The following is a 16559-nucleotide window of genomic DNA, read 5'->3' as shown; positions in this document are numbered from 1 at the left end:
GGGGGGGGGGGGGGGGTGGGGGAGGGATAGAGGATTCGGATTTGAAATTGGGATAGATATCATGTACAGAGATCAATACAAGTCTTGGATGTGCTGTATTGGAACACAGAAATGATCCTTCACTTTGATGTCAACCTGAACGATGGCTACAGTACGAGATTTTGAAACCTGAAGATCTATATCGCCACTATTCCCAAGGTGATACCCTGTTAGCCACGGCATTTTTGGTTCATTGCATATATCTTCCTCCCGAGAGCATCATAAATGCCCCATTGATGAACTTTGACCTCTCCTCGGCCAAAAATGCCACAGTCCAAGCGACATCTTCCACCGCCGCAAAAGCTCCTTCGACCGGCGTCTCCCGCGAGGCGGCTTCCAGCACCTCGTCAAAGTGATCTCCCAGGTTCTGTCTGAACGCGTCGGTCAACACCGGCCCAGGCCCGACCACGTTGACCGTGCAGCCGTACTTTGGCGGCAACTCTTTCGCCCAGACGCGCATCATCGAGTCGAGTGCGCCTTTCGTGGCGGCGTAGATGCCCTGGTTCTCGCGGGGAGTGCGCGAGGCTGCGGAGCCGACGATGATGATGCGTGATCCGTTCGTCGCGCCGGCTGCGTCAAGACGGTTCGAAGGTGTGTACGGCGTGAGATGAGGCAGGGCGGCTTTCGTGAGCAGGAACGCGCTGCGTGCGTTCAGCGACATGGCCTTGTCCCACGTCTCGACATCGGACTCCCACAGCGGCGCCATGGGGACCCAGCCGGCATTGTTGACGAGGATGTCGATGTGGCCGAACCGCTCGACGGCTTGACGGATCAAGTCCGCGGGTCCATCCACGGTGGACAGGTCAGCACAGGCGGAGATCCAGTCGGTCTTGAGTTGCGCGCCCACACTATCGCATTCTGCCTTGAGATCGGGGTAAGGGTAGTTGAGGACAATTGAGGCGCCTCGACTGGACAGCTCCAAAGCAATTGCTGCGCCGATTCCTCTGGACGATCCTGAAATGACGGTGATTTTCCCAGTCATCGTCTGAGCCGTGCTTGTTCCGGTAGACCCCATTGTAGTCGAGTACGAACGCTTTTGAGGGCGGTGCTCATAGGAGATCAAAAGATATGAGGATACAATCATATTTGGGAGCTGTACCATGTGATTCAGATGGCCGTTCCATGCTTTGCGCGGAAAATGGCGGCTTGATACCATGTCGAATAAAATATAGATCCGGTCGGCCGAGCCGCCGATTTGCGGGTATAGCCTTCCTATCTACAGAGCGATGTGCCGCTTGCCTCACTCCGTATCGACGTGAAGTCAGCATGTGCATAGCAAGACCGGAAAGTCGAGGATACTACGTAGTTACGGTCTCGCCTTCACCCGGCATGTCAAACTGGTATGGCATAAGCCAACATACGATTGCATTAGAGACCTATACTCGCATTCGACCAAACCAATCCTACGCAACATAACCTTTCAACTGTTGACTTTTTCTAAGCTTCGGCAGGGACAACAGGAATCTCCGTGAGGCCCGGAACGTCCTCGAGTTTCTTGGAGAAGAATGCTCGCGGGATGTCCGGACCCCAGCTCGCGACCGTTGCTGCCGTCGCAGGCTCGAATTCATGCGGTTTGTCCTCGTTGACCAGGTCGCCATCAACGTAGTGCTCGACCAGGAACCCAGAGGAGTCGAACCTAAAGCTCGATTTGTGAGTATCGTTGTAACGACAACAAGTCGATATAGAGATTGTCAGGTAGACAGAAAAGACTTACCAGTAGTCGAAAATCTGGCTCCCCAGTACATGACGGCCGAGTCCGAATACGTTGATCCAGCCTTGCTTCTGGAGGTGGTGGTGGCCAACCAGCTGGCTGTCCATGTCGTCAACCTCGAAGCTGCTGTGGTGTGCTTTGATGCCATCCCCAATCGGGCCGCCGGCGATGAAGATGTTCTGTACCGACACTTAGCGAAACGTGCTGACGAGGGTCGAGAACGATCACTTACATGGTGGTCGACATATTCCTTCCCCTTGTCAATGTGGATGAAAGTCATGATGATCTTCCCGCTTTGCTCGTGCCAAAGAGAATCGGTCTCTTTGAGGTTGAAGGTCTTGCAATACCAGTCTACCACCTCGGGGAGTCGAGAGACATCGACCTCGAACCCATAGTGGCCCAACTTGTGCACTTTGGAAGGACTCGCCCGTTCCGGTCGCTGGAACTCTCCATACCGACGCTTCTCCTCCCACGTGTTCCATTTGACCGGCTTGGGAGCCTCTCGCTCATCGATCGTCCGGTCCGTCTGGCCCCAAATGAGCGTGATCTCCTCGCCCATGATATCCGGCATGATCACGCACTTGCCGCCCCCGGGACCCTCGTAGTCATGCACCGGCGTCGCTCCAGGTACCTTTGCTGCTTTTTCCAAATCCGCCAGCGATTTCACGATCCAGCCACCCCCGAGAAACCGTCGCTTGCCGTCGTGAGTCTGCTCGGCGACGTAGACGACAGCATCCTTGCCAAATCCGCGGAAATAGATCTTCTCGTCCGTCTCCTTTTCCACAATCAGGCCAAAGTCGATGAAGAACTTTTTGGCCTTTTGGAGATCGGGGTGGCCGTAGCGGCAGTGCGAGAGACGGTCTATCAAGATCTTGTCCGTCATGGCTGGGCACAGAGAAGAGATACCGTACTGGAAGGATTTGATCTGGATGGTGAAGAAACCTCGTTGTCGACTATGAGAGGAAGTGAAGGGGTATGTACGAGTGACTGGGCTTGAAATCCCTCGGTGGCCACTCCCATCCCCGCCTGAGCTATAATATCATCGGTAGAACGGTTACGGGCCCCGCTGACCGCAGTCAAGCTCGACTATCCCATTTCGGCCAGTCGCGGCAAACAAGGCCGAAATACTTGGAGATGTCCCGGACGTGAATCTGGACCGTTGTATGACATAACAACTAAACAATCTGTACGACTATACTTCAATATCCCTAACACTCGCAGACGCTTACTGTCTAGAATCTGCAATCCGGACTGTGTATCAAGAGCGACCTTGTGAACTCCGATCCCATCATGTCATTTGACAGACTCATTCGATTTATCGACCAAAATGGTACAACACACTATGGTAATCTTGGTCAAGAGGTCGACGTGAAGGTCATTGAAGGTTCAGAAGTTCAACTGGTTTCCGGTGATCTAGAATCGGGGTTCCAGGTAACGCCTCAAAAAGCGGTAGTGCACAAGGTATAACGCCCCTTCATTCCCTGTATTGCAACGAAGTGCTATACTGAACCTCCTTTGAAGCTACTTGACCCTCTCGGCACAACTCCGCTAGTACTCTGTGCCGGTGTGAATTACCACTCTCACTCCCGTGAGACGAAGGTACATTTCTCTTTCGTCCTACAAATGCAAGATGTTGGTTGCCTTCTGACATGAATCTCTAGTTCACCCCGCCCAAGAAGCCTGTGGTGTTCGCCACACCTCCAGACCGACTTGCAGGACCTCTCGAGGACATCTCCATCCCTCCAGATGCACAGAGCTTGGTAGACTACGAGGGCGAACTGGTCCTCGTCATCGGCAAAGACGGGATCAACATCCCCGAAGACCAAGCCCTGGATTACATCCTGGGATATACCGTCGGCAACGACGTCTCGGCACGATATTACAACAACCCAGACGTGTCAGGCTGGCAGATGGGCTATGCGAAGTCGTTTGACAAATTCGGGCCCATCGGACCCTATTTGGTGTCGCCGAAGCTGATTCCCGACCCGCAGAAGTTGCACCTGGTGACCAAGGTGAACGGGAGCGTCAGGCAGGAAGCATCGACGTCGGAGATGATCTGGACGTGCAAGCAGCTCATTGCGTTCTGCTCGAACGGGCGGACTCTGCGCCGTGGGACCGTTATAATGACGGGGACTCCGGAGGGTGTTGGGTGGCATTCGAACGGGTGCTTGAAGAACGGCGATGTAGTCAGTGTGACTATCGATGGGTTAGGCTCGATACACAACAAGATGGTCTTCTCCTAGTACCCTTGACGCACTACTTCTACATCGGTCCCTGTTTATCATAGTGCATGATGGGTTAAACTGTAGCTGCGTAAGAACCTACATAGTAAGACAATATATGTGGGGCTCAAGACTTGCCATTTTCGGCAGCATCACGTGCAAGGCTCTCGTCTGACCAATAATTTGGCCGTTCCTGCTTTCGGCACGACCGGCCGACGCACCCCGCGCCATTTCCCCCTTTTTTACCAAGATGCGGCGAGGCGGATCCCGCTGGCGGCGTACTTTTTGTTTACGGCGTCTTGGGATATGATTGGACGTTCGCGGCTTCAGCAAAAGCAAAAAGTCTTAACCACTTGCAGAGCTCGACTCGTAATTATACCTCTGCCCGTTTTTGCAATATCCGAGGTACCCTCGACACGAATTTATTTTTTCGCCGGTGCGGACCAGCAGAAAACAGATGGCTGCCGCTACAACTCTCCTCCAAGGAGGCACCGTTCTCTACCACGGCAAAAAGGACAACGTCGAGGTGCTCCGCAACACCGACATTCTCATCCAGGCCAACAAGATCGTCAAGATCGGACAGAAATTGTCTGCTCCCTCGGGCGCGGCGATTACCGACTGTCGCGGCAAGATTATCAGTCCTGGCTTCATCGACACGCATCATCACCTGTGGCAGACGCAGTTGAAGGGACGACACGCGGAGCAGTCGGTGTTTGATTATATTCCCAGTGGTGGGTGCTAAGCGACAGTTTCTACGTTCTTTTCCCATGCCTGGATTCAAGTCGTGGGCGCACTGACTGGTTCAACAGGATTCTGGCAGAGCTACGTGTACAGCCCGCAAGACATCTTTTGGGGCCAGCTCGGCGGTGCGCTGGAATCCATCGACGCGGGGACAACGTTTGTGCTCGACCACGCGCACGGGTGCCAAACCAGGGAGCACGGTGAGTTCCTCTCGGACAGCCTTACTGCTACTCTCCTTTCTAATTGCGCGAACCAGTCACCAAAGCTCTAGCAGCAACATGTGCGTCTGGCATCCGCTCCATCTTCGCCTACGGTCACGCACCGTATTTCACCAAATGGGACAAAGACACGTGCGAACCGTCCATGGACATCATGCCCAAATCCACCATGGACCATCTCTTCGAACTCGCGGCGAAACAGCCCTTTGGCCACGGCCGCGTGACCCTCGGGTTTGCGTTTGACTATTACTTCCTGCCGCAGCAGGCGGTGACGGGCATCTTTGAAGCGTTGAGAAACGCGGGCGTCAAGAATTTCACCAGTCATTATGCCAAGAACGCTACCTTTGGTATGTATAGCCATCTAACTAATGCATGATCCCATCCCCGCGCTGGTGCGCCCCTTTCTTCAGTGACGAAGACCAACTTCCTAAAATGCTCATGGCGAACCAAAAGACTAACTCGTAAATGTCATGTCACGTCATGCCAGGTCAACACCCTCTAATCAACACCCTCAACGCCTACGGACTGATCAAGTCCCCGTCGGACATCCTCCTCTCCCACGCCACGGGACTCACGGCTCAGGAAACCGATCTACTCGTATCATCGCAAGTACCCGTCTCGTCGACGCCCGAGACCGAGGCGCAGATGGGGTTCGGGTGGCCCATCGCGTTCCATCCCGGCGTCAACTTCAGCTTCGGCGTCGACTGCCACACCAACAACACGTCGTCGATCCTCGGGCTGGCCCGCTCGGCGCTGCAGATGGCGCGGCAGCAGAGTAACCTGCCCAACGTCGAGCAGGGGGCCATGGCACTGACGCTGCGGGGCAGCGCCGAGGAGGCGTTCAACGCGGCGACGATCCGGGCCGCGCGCGCCGTACAGCTCGGCGACAAGATCGGGTCCCTCGCCGAAGGCAAGCTGGCGGACCTGGTCGTCTTCGACACGCTGCACAGCACGGGGATGAGCTGCGTGGCGGACTCAGACCCGCTCACCGCCGTGGTCCGGCACAGCGACATCCGCGACGTCGAGGCCGTCATGATCGACGGCGTGTGGCGCAAGAAGGACGGCAAGCTCCGCCCCGTCACCGTCGAGGGCACCAACGAGACCCTCGAGTGGTCGCACGTCCGGACAAAGCTGAGGGACAGCGCGGGCCAGATTGCCGAGAAGCAGAAGGGGTTGAACATGGACAAGGCCAAGGAGGCGTTGATTGCCATGTTTCACATTGATCGGTCGAAACTTGTCAAGGACGCGTAGTGTGAGGATTAAAAGCCATGTCCGTGCCCTTGGTGTAACACGTTCAAAACCCAAGCAAACAAGCAAAAGTGCAATGTTATATAATAGGAAGGTATTGTTGTCGACAGACATATCACATCACACACATACATGCATATACATAGGCGGCGTATATGGGGAATGATTTACAATAAATGATATTGCTCTTCTTTTGGGGGACTATTCATGAAAATACATGTATACGATATTCCTACCTCAGCATTTCCTCTCCAATGTAATAGACTGAGTAGTGTCGCCCAGATCGTTATCACAGTATCTTCTTCCTTCTGCTTCTTCCTTCTTCCTTCTTCCTCCCTCTCCCTCTCCTCTCCTTCTTCCCCGAAGCCTCACTTAAACTCCCCTCCAATATGGCCGACAACACCAACCACACCTACGACGCCCCTGACGCCCCCGTCGGAACCCTTCGTTTCACCCGGACAGGGAATCTCTCAGGCCGGACGAACCAGTAATTGACGGTGTGCCAGTCTTTGGGGTCCATGGCCAGCTCAAAGTCATAGTGCTCGACCAGACGTGGGACCAGCTTGCTCATCTCGAGCGTAGAGATGTGCCGACCCAGACAGGTGCGGGAGCCGAGGCCGAACTGTGTACTCATATGGACAAGATGAGATTAGCTATGGACACCTGGGGAGAGAGAGGGCGGAGGGGAAGGGAGATTAGCTGAAAGAGGGAAGGGATAGGTAGGGAAGAAGGGTTAGAGAGTGATTTCACTCATTGAGTTGAACTGAACTGAAGTGAACTCAGCTCGACCGTATTGGGCTGGACTGGACGTACCGGCATATGAAACGCTTCCATGCGCTTCAACCGCTCCACATCACCCCCCTCTTTCGCTTCAATCCACCGCTCCGGCCTGAACTGACCGACGTCCGTGCCAAACACCTCCTCGCTCCGATGCGCCACCCAGCTATTAACGCCGACGATCGCGCCTGCGGGGAAGTAGTGGCCCAGCACGGTGGCGCCCCCAGCAGGAACGACCCTCCACAGCGGCAGGCCCGTGGCAGGATGCATGCGGAGGGCCTCCTTGATGACGGCCTGTAGATAGGGGAGGTCCTGGGTGACTTTGAACGGGAGGGTCGGTGTATCATCTTGTGTGGCTGTCTGCGACTTTCTGTACTCGGCGATCTCTGTTCGCAGCTTTTCCAGCGAGTGCGGGTTGGTGAGTAAGTGGAATAGCACGCTCGAGAGCGACACGGCGGTCGTATCGGAGCCGGCGATGATGTTGCTGAGGCCCATCATGAACATGTGGTATCTGGTCACTTGCTGCGGGTTCTCCAGGTGTCCGTCGCGGAGCTTGTCGAGAAAGTCTCGCGGTGTCTGTTCCTGTTGCTCCTGGGCGAGCTGGCTCTGCTGGATCTGCGTTGCTGTTGTTGTCGGTTTCGTACCCTCCGCAGTCCGCTCTTTCTCTCGCGCGTCAATCTTCTGCTGCACAAAGTTCATGAGGTACGTCCTCCCCGAAGCCCCGTTGTTGGGCAGGAACTCCATTACTCGGTACACGAACGGGTGAAGCCAGGCGTAGATGCCGATCAGGGTCGAATAGACGCCCGACTTCTCCAGCGCGGCGATCGTGCCGGCGATGTCGTCGCCCCGGTCCAAGAACCCAAACCGCTCCGAGTACGTCAGGTTGCCCATGACGTCGAAGGCGTAGCACTGGAACCAGTGCGCCATGTCGACCTGTTCGCCCGACCTCTCGAACTCGGTCAGCCGGTGGTCAAAGATGGTGGCGCAGTCGTCGACGTATTTCTCGTACGACAGCAGCGCGCTCATGCTGTACAGGCCCTGGAACCGCTTCCGGGCCTCGGCGTGCCTGCGCATGTCCTGGTCGGCGAACAGGGCCCATTTGTCAGGGCTGGGATGTTTCCAGCCCTCGTACCAGTCCGATTTGCGAAACTTGGATCCAATTCCGTAGACCTCCTTGTCCGGCGCGGCGATCGAGTACAGGTTGGGCCCGACGCGAACGATGGGGCCGTACTTTCGGTGCAGTTCAATGTTTTCGTGGTGGAATGAACCTGCCCGTACGTGCCAGAAGTACCAGATCCGTGAGAAGCGTGCGAGCCAGGGGCCTGGAATGGACCATTCTGGCGATGTGACTTTTCGGTATAGCGACACGATAGTGTATATGGCCGCAACGACACACAGTATAAGGCCAGTCATGCGAATTTCCATGGTGTAATCTCCTATGAAACTTGTGGAACGATTCAGACCAGGTCTCTATCCGTGCACGAGATATTCTAGAGAGTCAATTCACCATTCGATTTCTTTCGCGGTTGAGGGAGTGGAAATGCATACCTACCTTGACAAGGAACCCGCGGTGAGAACGACGCCGTCACGCAAGCTCTGGTCGAATTATCTTGATTCTTGCCCTTTGCCAGCCCGTGGAGGGCGGGACGGGGCCCAGACATGGACATGGAACTGCCCCGTACTCGAGGGGTTCGGGCTGCTGATGGATTTGCCCGAGCGTCCCTCAAACCCCGTTCCACCCCCATACGGAGTCTCTCGGGGCGATCCAGGCGAGGCGGCCGTTCACCACCTACCACCGGCTGGCTAGACGATCAGGCCAGGGACCGTTAATACGATGTGCATCAGAGGTTCACGAGGTTGTGCTGTGAGTATGTAGGTACACGCATTGGAAGTTTCCACCAAGTGCATCCGCTATCGTGGTGTGTCTGTAGGAATACTTCGCCGCATCCAAATCCAGTACATTATTTCGATTGCTCGCCATGGCCGTTGACAAGACAGAGTCTACCATCAAGACTGTGGCATTATGCGGGGTGAGTGATTCTGGCTGACCTCGTTCTAATATGCTGTGGGTGCTGACTTTGACAGGCCTCTGGCTTCGTTGGTCAAGCCATCTTGAAGGCACTGTCCGAGTCTGGCCGCTTCGATGTGACAGTTCTCACTCGCTCAACCCACAGCAACGGCAATGACCACGTCAAAAGTGACCGTGTCAAGTACAAACAAGTCGACTATGATTCGGTCGACAGCCTCACCGACGCCCTCCGTGCCCAAGACGCAGTGGTTTCAGCCATTGGCAAAGGAGACACGGCACGCATCCAGCACAATCTGATTGACGCTGCAGTGGCTGCTGGCGTCAAGCATTTCATCCCTTCGGAATTTGGGGCAGATTTGAAAAACACAAAGATATCCGCGTTTCCGATATACAAGGGCAAAGTGGCCCTGGAAGCATATCTGGAGGAAGCAGCATCCAAGAGTCGATTGATATACACGTATATATACAACAACGTGATCCTCGATTTCGGTCTTCGAGTCGGTTCCATCCTCGACTTCAAAACCAACACAATTCGCATCTACGACGGCGGCGCTCACAAATTTTCCACCTCAACCTTGTCGCCCATTAGCCAAGCAGTTGTGCAGATCCTACTGCAACCTGAAAAGTTCAGCAATCGACCTGTTCGGATCAGCGAGGTTGCCATTTCCCAGCAACGTCTATTGGAAATCGCAAAGAAACTCGAGCCAAGCAAGGAATGGACTGTCGTCCCAGTCAGCTCCGCCCAGCTGGTTCAAGACGTCCAAGAAGAAGCGGCGAAGGGCATTTTCAGCCTGCGGGTGTTCAACGCCTACGCAATTCGCGGGGCCTTTGCACCGGATTTCGGTTGCCTGTATGAGAACAACGACAACAATGCACTCGGCATCTCCGAATTGACCGAACCCGAACTGGAGCAATACTTGGCGAGATTAGTTCGTCAATGAACCGCTTCGCTGCCATCAAGGTGCTATGACCAGGGGTGCAGCTGTCCTGCTCTGCCGCGCGTTGGGACTAGGTGTGTTGGGACGTAAAGCGCTCCAGCAAGGGAGGATCCGTGACGCTGGTATTATCCTTCATTTCGCGACAAGCTGAAAGATCTTCCCCTGAGAGTACCAACCACCAGGATAAGCCATTGTGACCAAATGATTGTCGTTGCATTGTTATATGTGAGCCACCGTGCGACTTGTACGGAATGTTTGTGTAAACTGGCAACCCCATCCTACTCGGAGCGCGGCGGTGGAGCTGATGGGAGGTTGATTGTATCCATGCCAGGAGGGGTCGATTCTGAGGGCTTCCGAAGACGAGCAAGACAGCTATCTTGGTCGTCATTCAGAGTGAGAGCAAATGGTATCCAGAAGAAGATCACCATTCAAACCCAGTTCACCTGACGTTCAAGTTTGGTCCTGCATCGAGACGTCCACAATACCCCTGACATTCATTCCCCATAGATAGTTCTAGCCAGGATCGCGGTAATGTGACCCCGCCGCTTGAGGAGTCTGTAGAAGATTCTCAAATGATCTCATGTCGAGAAAACTAGGATCGAAATCCGTCCCCAGGAACGGATCCATTGTCTGGCTGTCATCGGGAAGGTCAGCATCAAAGTGAAGCATGCTGGACGTCCCAAAAGGGCCGCCCTCATGAATATCCACATCCCCGAGTCCGATTGTGTCAGGTCTCTGGACCAATGTCTGTGCTGTGCTATCTGACCCGTGAGCCACCTGTAAAGCATTCTGGACCGATGGTGGCGCAATTGAGGGATGCGCGGCGTACTTTGCAATTTTGGCGGTTCGTGTAATTGCCTGAGAAGAGGAGGTTGAGCGCCGGCGTTTTCGAGCCTTTTTCCTCTCTGCCCTAGCCTTGTCTAGGGATTTGATGATGGAGCGCCACTGATGAGCGCGCCTGTGATCTCGCGACGAGTTCCACCTGAGAACTACACTTTGTTCCACAATTCGCCAAGCTCTCTCGACGTGGTCTCTCAAAGGGTAGGAGCACATTTCGGCCAATGCCACGGCCAACGCAAACCACTCGTGATAGCAGCTGAGCAACCATGCCCATTTGCGAGCTCTCGGGTCGGTCCTGAGGCTGTAGGAATGTTCCAAGGCTGCAACAGCCTCCACAAAAGCAGTGATTCTTTCCTCCTCGGTCAGCAAGTTGTTTTGCGACAGCGGGTTATAGACAAAAAGGCGAAGGTTGCAGATCAGAAGCTTCACGATAGTCCCGGTGACCTGGAGGTTGTCAGCTCGTGGTCGCATTGCAGACTGGGCACTTGAACTTACCCATTGCAGAGGATGGTCGTTGGGGGTGGAGCGAAGAAACTCGTTCTCTAGCTTTTGCCGTTGGTCCTCGACCCAGCTCACCTTCTCCGGCATGGTCATTGATGCAAAGCTTTTACCGTCCGCGCCGGCGGGGCGTCGTTTGTCAATTACAGTCCGCCAAATGTCCGCAAATCGATACCGAGCATTGGCGAAGCAAGTATCCACAAACCCTTCACGTTCAGGAGGGTACTCTGTCATGTCTGGGAACAAGTCGCTGTCGTTGACCCGGCAGGGCAGTGCGGCATCGAAACTACTGATTTCCAGACTATATGGCCAAAGTTTGTTAGCCCGGAGTACCCCTCCTAGGGTCTATATGGGTTACTTACGTGGTGGGCGTACAAGCGTGATCTTCAGAGGAGGCAGCATCCAGTAGACAGATGTGCCACCACACTCTTCGCCTCATTTCTGAATCAAACTTTGAAAGCTTGAGGAAGCTCCCGTCTCGATGCATGCCTCTCGATTGAGCCAAACGCACCGCCAACCCCGTGAGATTCCAGGAAAGGCTGGGATCGTGTGGTCTCAGAATGATCAAGAACAAAACAAAAGCTTGCAAGACAAGGATCTCGTCGGTATCAAGCAGTTTGGCACGTGAAAGGGCACCCTGGAGGCCAACACGGTACCTCTTTAACAGGACGGCCTGATCAGCGTCGAATTCCTGCCGGGTCGCCTCTGGGGTCAGACTGGTGACAGCGGCATAGTAAATGACAAAAATCAATGGCTCGATGCGAGGTGGAAGGGGACGCTCGTCTGCAGATTTCAGCGCCTCCACGACCAAGGGTCCAACAGTTGGAAGATGCAATATCGGCGCTAAAGGTTGAACGTTTTCTTGGAACAGTTGCCACGCCCGAAAGCGATGTTGCTGCGGTGGATGTCGTGAGCGAAGATCACTTCTCCCCGTGGAGACGTGACCAAGATAGAGCTGGTCATCGACCAAATCGTCCGCCGCCGGATCATCAGATGTATCGGATTCAGAATCGGACAAGCTATCGTCGTCCTGCGAATTTGGGTGAGCACAAATCACGACCGGCTCAGTACACTCACCTCTGTATGTAGAGAGTCCCAAAACAGACCGCTGATATAGCGATGCCTGCCCGAATCCTTGACCAGCTTACCAACAGTCGTGCCGTAGGGGCTCCACGGCGTAGTTTCAGACCCGGACATTGAGTTAATGGTCATTGGCGAGCCGTGCAGGCTTGGCAAATCCAGAATCATTGGGCTGTTCGCTGGTGGCTCGATAGGATGCGCAATGGCGCGAGGGATGGGCTGCTCTGAAATGACAGGAGGTGGCGGAGGAGGAGGAAGAAGAGAAGGAGGAGCAGCAGCAGCCTCCATGGCCGCGCTGGTGATGGCCTGCAAGGATCGTTCCACAGCACCAGCACCATCGTCGTTGATTTTGGACACCAGGGATTGGAACAGTGGCTCCAGTCTCCTCAACTCATGCAACAGTTCAGCATCGGCAGCAGTCTGGCGCTCCACGGCCGACTTTTTGAATGGAAACACACATTCGGTGCGAGTCTTGACACAGTTTTGACAGGGTTGCCTCTTGTCGCATTTGACCTTGCGACGGCGACATGTCACACATACTCGAGGCTGAATAGCATCTTTTGGTCCTGTCTGAGGCTCATCCTCTTCTTGGCCAGGTTCTTGTTGAGGGTGTTGTGGTTGTGCAGAGGGACGTTCGCTGTCCTGGTTCGTGGTGGTGCTGCCGGCCTGTGGGTGCAGTTGCAGTTCTGTAGGTGAAGGATCTCGAGAGCCCATTATGGCCCGAGGGAGTGCTAGCTTTCAACGCTGTTTGGCGGAGTAGCCCCGGGTGTCATACCATGCGGGGACGAGGTCTGGGAGGATTTGGGAGGACGGGAAACAATCGTGGCCTGAGTTGGGGGCGGCAATATCAAATACAGCGCCAATTGTGATGGGATGTGGAATGAGCAACGTATTGCAGGTGGACGTAGTAGTTTAGGTACTCAGAACATATTTTGGCTGACGTCGAAACGAGAGAGTTGAGGGCGTAGATTGGCGCAGGGAGACTTGGGAGGTTGAGAGTGCCTAGGATGCTTCGCACACACGACCGCAGGGGGCACAGGGCGCAGGCAGCATTGGCGTGGAGCGGGGTAACTAGAGTTTCCCTCCTCCACCTTCTTCTTGGGTGCTTGGGCCCTGAACCAGTGGCTAGGCCTAGACTTATCGACGACACACCCACAATTGCAAATGGCTCAACGACGGATGGCCAGTGTCTTGAAAATCTACGAGACCTTATCCGTGCCCACCCATTGACAAGCCTTGATACACTCGGATACTTGAACGACGGCAGATGTTTTCGCCTCCCATATCAAGCTTGACACAGAGTCCTATCGATAGCCTCGAGCGATGGACTGTGGACAGATTATTCCCAACATTGAATGTACGGCATCTACCGGGCACAAAGCATCTGGCAAGAGCACATATGAGCCCGGGCGATGGATACCACAAATGCCCTTCCCCTCCACGATGCCACTCAATCCTTTACGAACGATTTACGCACAGAATACCACACAGCCTCCTGATCTGAGTACGTTCCCGAGTGACCAATAATTATATCACCACGACCATGGACTCTGGGTTTGATCTCTACCAAGTCGGATCCGCCACAGCAGCCAAGTCAGTGCCATCTAGGACTGTGATTCACTTCGGGTTTTTCGGCCGATGAATTGCGAGGCCGCGTTTGTGGAGACTGGTCAGTGCTGAAAAGAGGGTGTAAACAGGATCTTGACCAATGGCAATAGCGGATGGCGTTGACCACGGCGGATGCGAGGCATTGCCTAGTGAACCCCCTGTTCAGCCTTGCATCGGCAACACATCCAGGGTCCGGTCAGACAGAGGCTGAAGGGCAGCAAGGAACCCGACATTCATACTGCACAACCCTCACAATCATATAGCTTGAATTCCAGAGGGAGCCTTATGCGCCTTGTCCGCCGGTCTCTACACGCATCTTCACCACCACCATCATCATCAGCATCGTCTGTACATCCAACTGGGTATATCCGTACAATCCGTGCAAGAACAATGGCGACAGCACCTCCCCAAAAGGCGGAATGGCTGATCGTCGTCCACGACCTGCCCGATACCGCGGATCGAAGAAGAGAACTCCTCGCGTAAGTGAGACCTTTCAGTCTCCGAACTACCTTCTCGCTGACCATTCCAGTAAACACGGCGAGGACCGCAAGAACGATCCTGCTGGGTTCTGGGTGTTTGGAGGTATGTACATACGTCTATCCGCACCACTTCGCATTTTGATTGCTTTCGCCCTCGAAATTTGCTGACCTGGAAAAATCAAAACGGAACCACAGGCGCTGTTCTGGATGAGCCTGCTTTGGCTGGGAAACCCATGTCCATCACGGGGAGTTGTATGCTCGTGTACGCAGAGAGCAAGGAGGAGATTTTGGAACGGCTGAAGCGCGACGTTCTAGTTACTGGGAAAGTCTGGGACTGGGAGAAATTGCAAGTCTATCCGATCTGGAGGCCTGCGAGACCGTCTATATAACACTGTCTTTTGCTATGGGTAGTTGTGTATCTAATGGCATTCTACCCCCCGCCATGGTGCGCGTAGTAGGCCTTCCACGCATCTCTCTCCAACTGGCCCAGTAACTGCACACTGATCTCGTCTCCCGCCGGCAAGATCTGGGTGACGAACAAGCCTCCCTGGCCCAGACCGCGGTTGACGTACCACCCGATATTGGGCATGCCGTTCCAGGCGAGCGTACCTTTGGGGAGGTTGGGGACTTTTTCCACCGTGATCAAGCCTCCCAGGCCGAAGCTGATGGGAGCGGAAGCGTCGCCACTCTCGATGCCCGTGAGTTGTTTGTGCAGGGACTATTCATTATCGTTAGTGAACTTCTAGAAGGGGAAGAAGTAAGGTCTCTAGGGCGGAAGGGTATATCTTACATCCTGAGCAAGGAGTCCCTTGTGCTGAGCACTCCCAACGGGAAACTGAGGCTTGAACATCAGCTCAACAGTCTCGCTCTTGAGGAGGATCGGCGTCTCCCTGATCAGATCCATCAGCACGGCAGCAAAGTCCGCCACGCTCGTCACGAGGCCCATCCCGCCGCTATGCTCGGCGGAGGAGCCGGTGTAAGGCGACGTGGAGGGGACGAGGAGGCCGTCACTGCCCCGGTGGCTCATCTCGAGCAGCTTGTCCTGAATATCCGGCCGGCTTTTGATGTCGAAGGTGGAAGATTTCATGCCCAGCGGCTTGAAGATGTTCGTCTCCACGTACTCGCGGAGCTTGACGTTGCCGTTGAGTCTCTCGACCAGGATGCCGGCCCAGTCGATGGAGCCTCCGTAGACCCAGCCCTCGCCGGGCTCGAAGAGCAGCGGCGTCGAGTACGAGTCCTTGACGCGGCCACTGAAGACGAGGGGCGCCTCGCCTCGGGACTTTCTCCACGCGATCGTCAACGGGTTCATGGCGTCGTAGTTCAGGCCACTGGTGTGTGAGAGCAGGTGTCTCAAAGTGATTTTGGCCGTGGCGGGCTTGAGCGTGAACGAGTCTCCGTCCGGGACGATGATCTGAGGGTTCTTGAGCTCCGGCAGGATGGTCGCCACTTCGGTGTCCAGCGTCAACAAGCCTCGCTCGACGCATTGCAGAGCGGCAATGGTGGTGAGGAGCTTCGTGCAAGAGAACGCCCAGAAGGTGCTGTCCAGAGACGCTGGTGTATCCGAGCTCCAGCTCTGTCGACCCGCGCTCTTCTCGTAGCGCATCACCACATCTAGAGAGTCTGTGAGCTCATGTTTCTTGTAGCTTGGAACTTGCAAAGCCATCGTTACCTTTTCCGTCTCGACCGAATCCCACTACCACAGCAGACAAGATGCCTTTGGGACCTTCGGCGATCCGGGCCTCGAGGCTGCTCTGAAACGTACTCATTTTGTTGAGGGATTTAACAGTGTTGTAGACAAGTCTCTGGCAATATTAGGAAGGGAATTGATGTGCACGTAGTCTGTGGAATTTATATACATGGCCCATGTGTTAAGCATTTAGTGGGACGAATCACAGCAGGGCCTCACATGGACAAGGATTGCATGGCCTCGCGTCCGAGACACTCCGCCTCCTTACAGAACGCCGGGTCGATACCTCCGGCTCTGGCACCTATAGCGACCGGCAAGACTGGACGCCGAATATACGAGCTCCAGAAGCTACGTGCACCGAGGGAATCCACATGGGATCACTTTCCTCTATTCAGGCGGACACAGCAGGTACTATTCAGATCATGGCTGCTACCTCCAAGGAAT

At 54.8% G+C, this 16559-nt stretch overlaps 8 protein-coding genes across 8 annotated transcripts; 3 read left to right on the top strand and 5 right to left on the bottom strand.

Annotated features, from left to right (window-relative positions):
- Nucleotides 1-229: 229 nt before the first annotated feature.
- On the bottom strand, nucleotides 230-1054 carry AYO20_10690 (hypothetical protein; the record flags this gene model as incomplete). Its single annotated transcript, XM_022648946.1, has 1 exon — nucleotides 230-1054. One exon carries the CDS (start codon nucleotides 1052-1054, stop codon nucleotides 230-232), a length of 825 nt encoding a protein of 274 aa, XP_022495115.1.
- A 422-nt stretch (nucleotides 1055-1476) lies between these two features.
- AYO20_10689 (hypothetical protein) lies at nucleotides 1477-2633 on the bottom strand (the record flags this gene model as incomplete). The annotated part of the gene is made up of 3 exons (XM_022648945.1): nucleotides 1477-1675; nucleotides 1754-1929; nucleotides 1983-2633. 3 exons carry the CDS (start codon nucleotides 2631-2633, stop codon nucleotides 1477-1479), a joined length of 1026 nt encoding a protein of 341 aa, XP_022495114.1.
- A 407-nt stretch (nucleotides 2634-3040) lies between these two features.
- AYO20_10688 (hypothetical protein) lies at nucleotides 3041-6182 on the top strand (the record flags this gene model as incomplete). Its single annotated transcript, XM_022648944.1, has 7 exons — nucleotides 3041-3211; nucleotides 3272-3349; nucleotides 3412-3936; nucleotides 4430-4703; nucleotides 4782-4913; nucleotides 4970-5278; nucleotides 5419-6182. The coding sequence occupies 7 exons, from the start codon at nucleotides 3041-3043 to the stop codon at nucleotides 6180-6182; spliced, it is 2253 nt and encodes a 750-aa protein (XP_022495113.1).
- Nucleotides 6183-6591: 409 nt separating this feature from the next.
- On the bottom strand, nucleotides 6592-8381 carry AYO20_10687 (hypothetical protein; the record flags this gene model as incomplete). The annotated part of the gene is made up of 2 exons (XM_022648943.1): nucleotides 6592-6801; nucleotides 6993-8381. The coding sequence occupies 2 exons, from the start codon at nucleotides 8379-8381 to the stop codon at nucleotides 6592-6594; spliced, it is 1599 nt and encodes a 532-aa protein (XP_022495112.1).
- A 554-nt stretch (nucleotides 8382-8935) lies between these two features.
- On the top strand, nucleotides 8936-9926 carry AYO20_10686 (hypothetical protein; the record flags this gene model as incomplete). Its single annotated transcript, XM_022648942.1, has 2 exons — nucleotides 8936-8986; nucleotides 9042-9926. The coding sequence occupies 2 exons, from the start codon at nucleotides 8936-8938 to the stop codon at nucleotides 9924-9926; spliced, it is 936 nt and encodes a 311-aa protein (XP_022495111.1).
- A 510-nt stretch (nucleotides 9927-10436) lies between these two features.
- On the bottom strand, nucleotides 10437-13055 carry AYO20_10685 (hypothetical protein; the record flags this gene model as incomplete). Its single annotated transcript, XM_022648941.1, has 5 exons — nucleotides 10437-11207; nucleotides 11259-11562; nucleotides 11624-12291; nucleotides 12339-12812; nucleotides 12882-13055. 5 exons carry the CDS (start codon nucleotides 13053-13055, stop codon nucleotides 10437-10439), a joined length of 2391 nt encoding a protein of 796 aa, XP_022495110.1.
- A 1284-nt stretch (nucleotides 13056-14339) lies between these two features.
- Nucleotides 14340-14817, top strand: AYO20_10684 (hypothetical protein; the record flags this gene model as incomplete). Its single annotated transcript, XM_022648940.1, has 3 exons — nucleotides 14340-14428; nucleotides 14479-14531; nucleotides 14624-14817. 3 exons carry the CDS (start codon nucleotides 14340-14342, stop codon nucleotides 14815-14817), a joined length of 336 nt encoding a protein of 111 aa, XP_022495109.1.
- Nucleotides 14818-14858: 41 nt separating this feature from the next.
- AYO20_10683 (hypothetical protein) lies at nucleotides 14859-16194 on the bottom strand (the record flags this gene model as incomplete). Its single annotated transcript, XM_022648939.1, has 3 exons — nucleotides 14859-15146; nucleotides 15219-16039; nucleotides 16098-16194. 3 exons carry the CDS (start codon nucleotides 16192-16194, stop codon nucleotides 14859-14861), a joined length of 1206 nt encoding a protein of 401 aa, XP_022495108.1.
- Nucleotides 16195-16559: the final 365 nt, after the last annotated feature.

The sequence above is a fragment of the Fonsecaea nubica genome, assembly GCF_001646965.1.
Source record: "Fonsecaea nubica strain CBS 269.64 chromosome Unknown Scaff118, whole genome shotgun sequence".
NCBI classification, from domain to species: Eukaryota; Fungi; Ascomycota; class Eurotiomycetes; order Chaetothyriales; family Herpotrichiellaceae; genus Fonsecaea; species Fonsecaea nubica.
The sequence above is the reverse complement of the archived record's forward strand: the minus strand, read 5'-3'. Positions and strand labels throughout refer to the sequence as shown.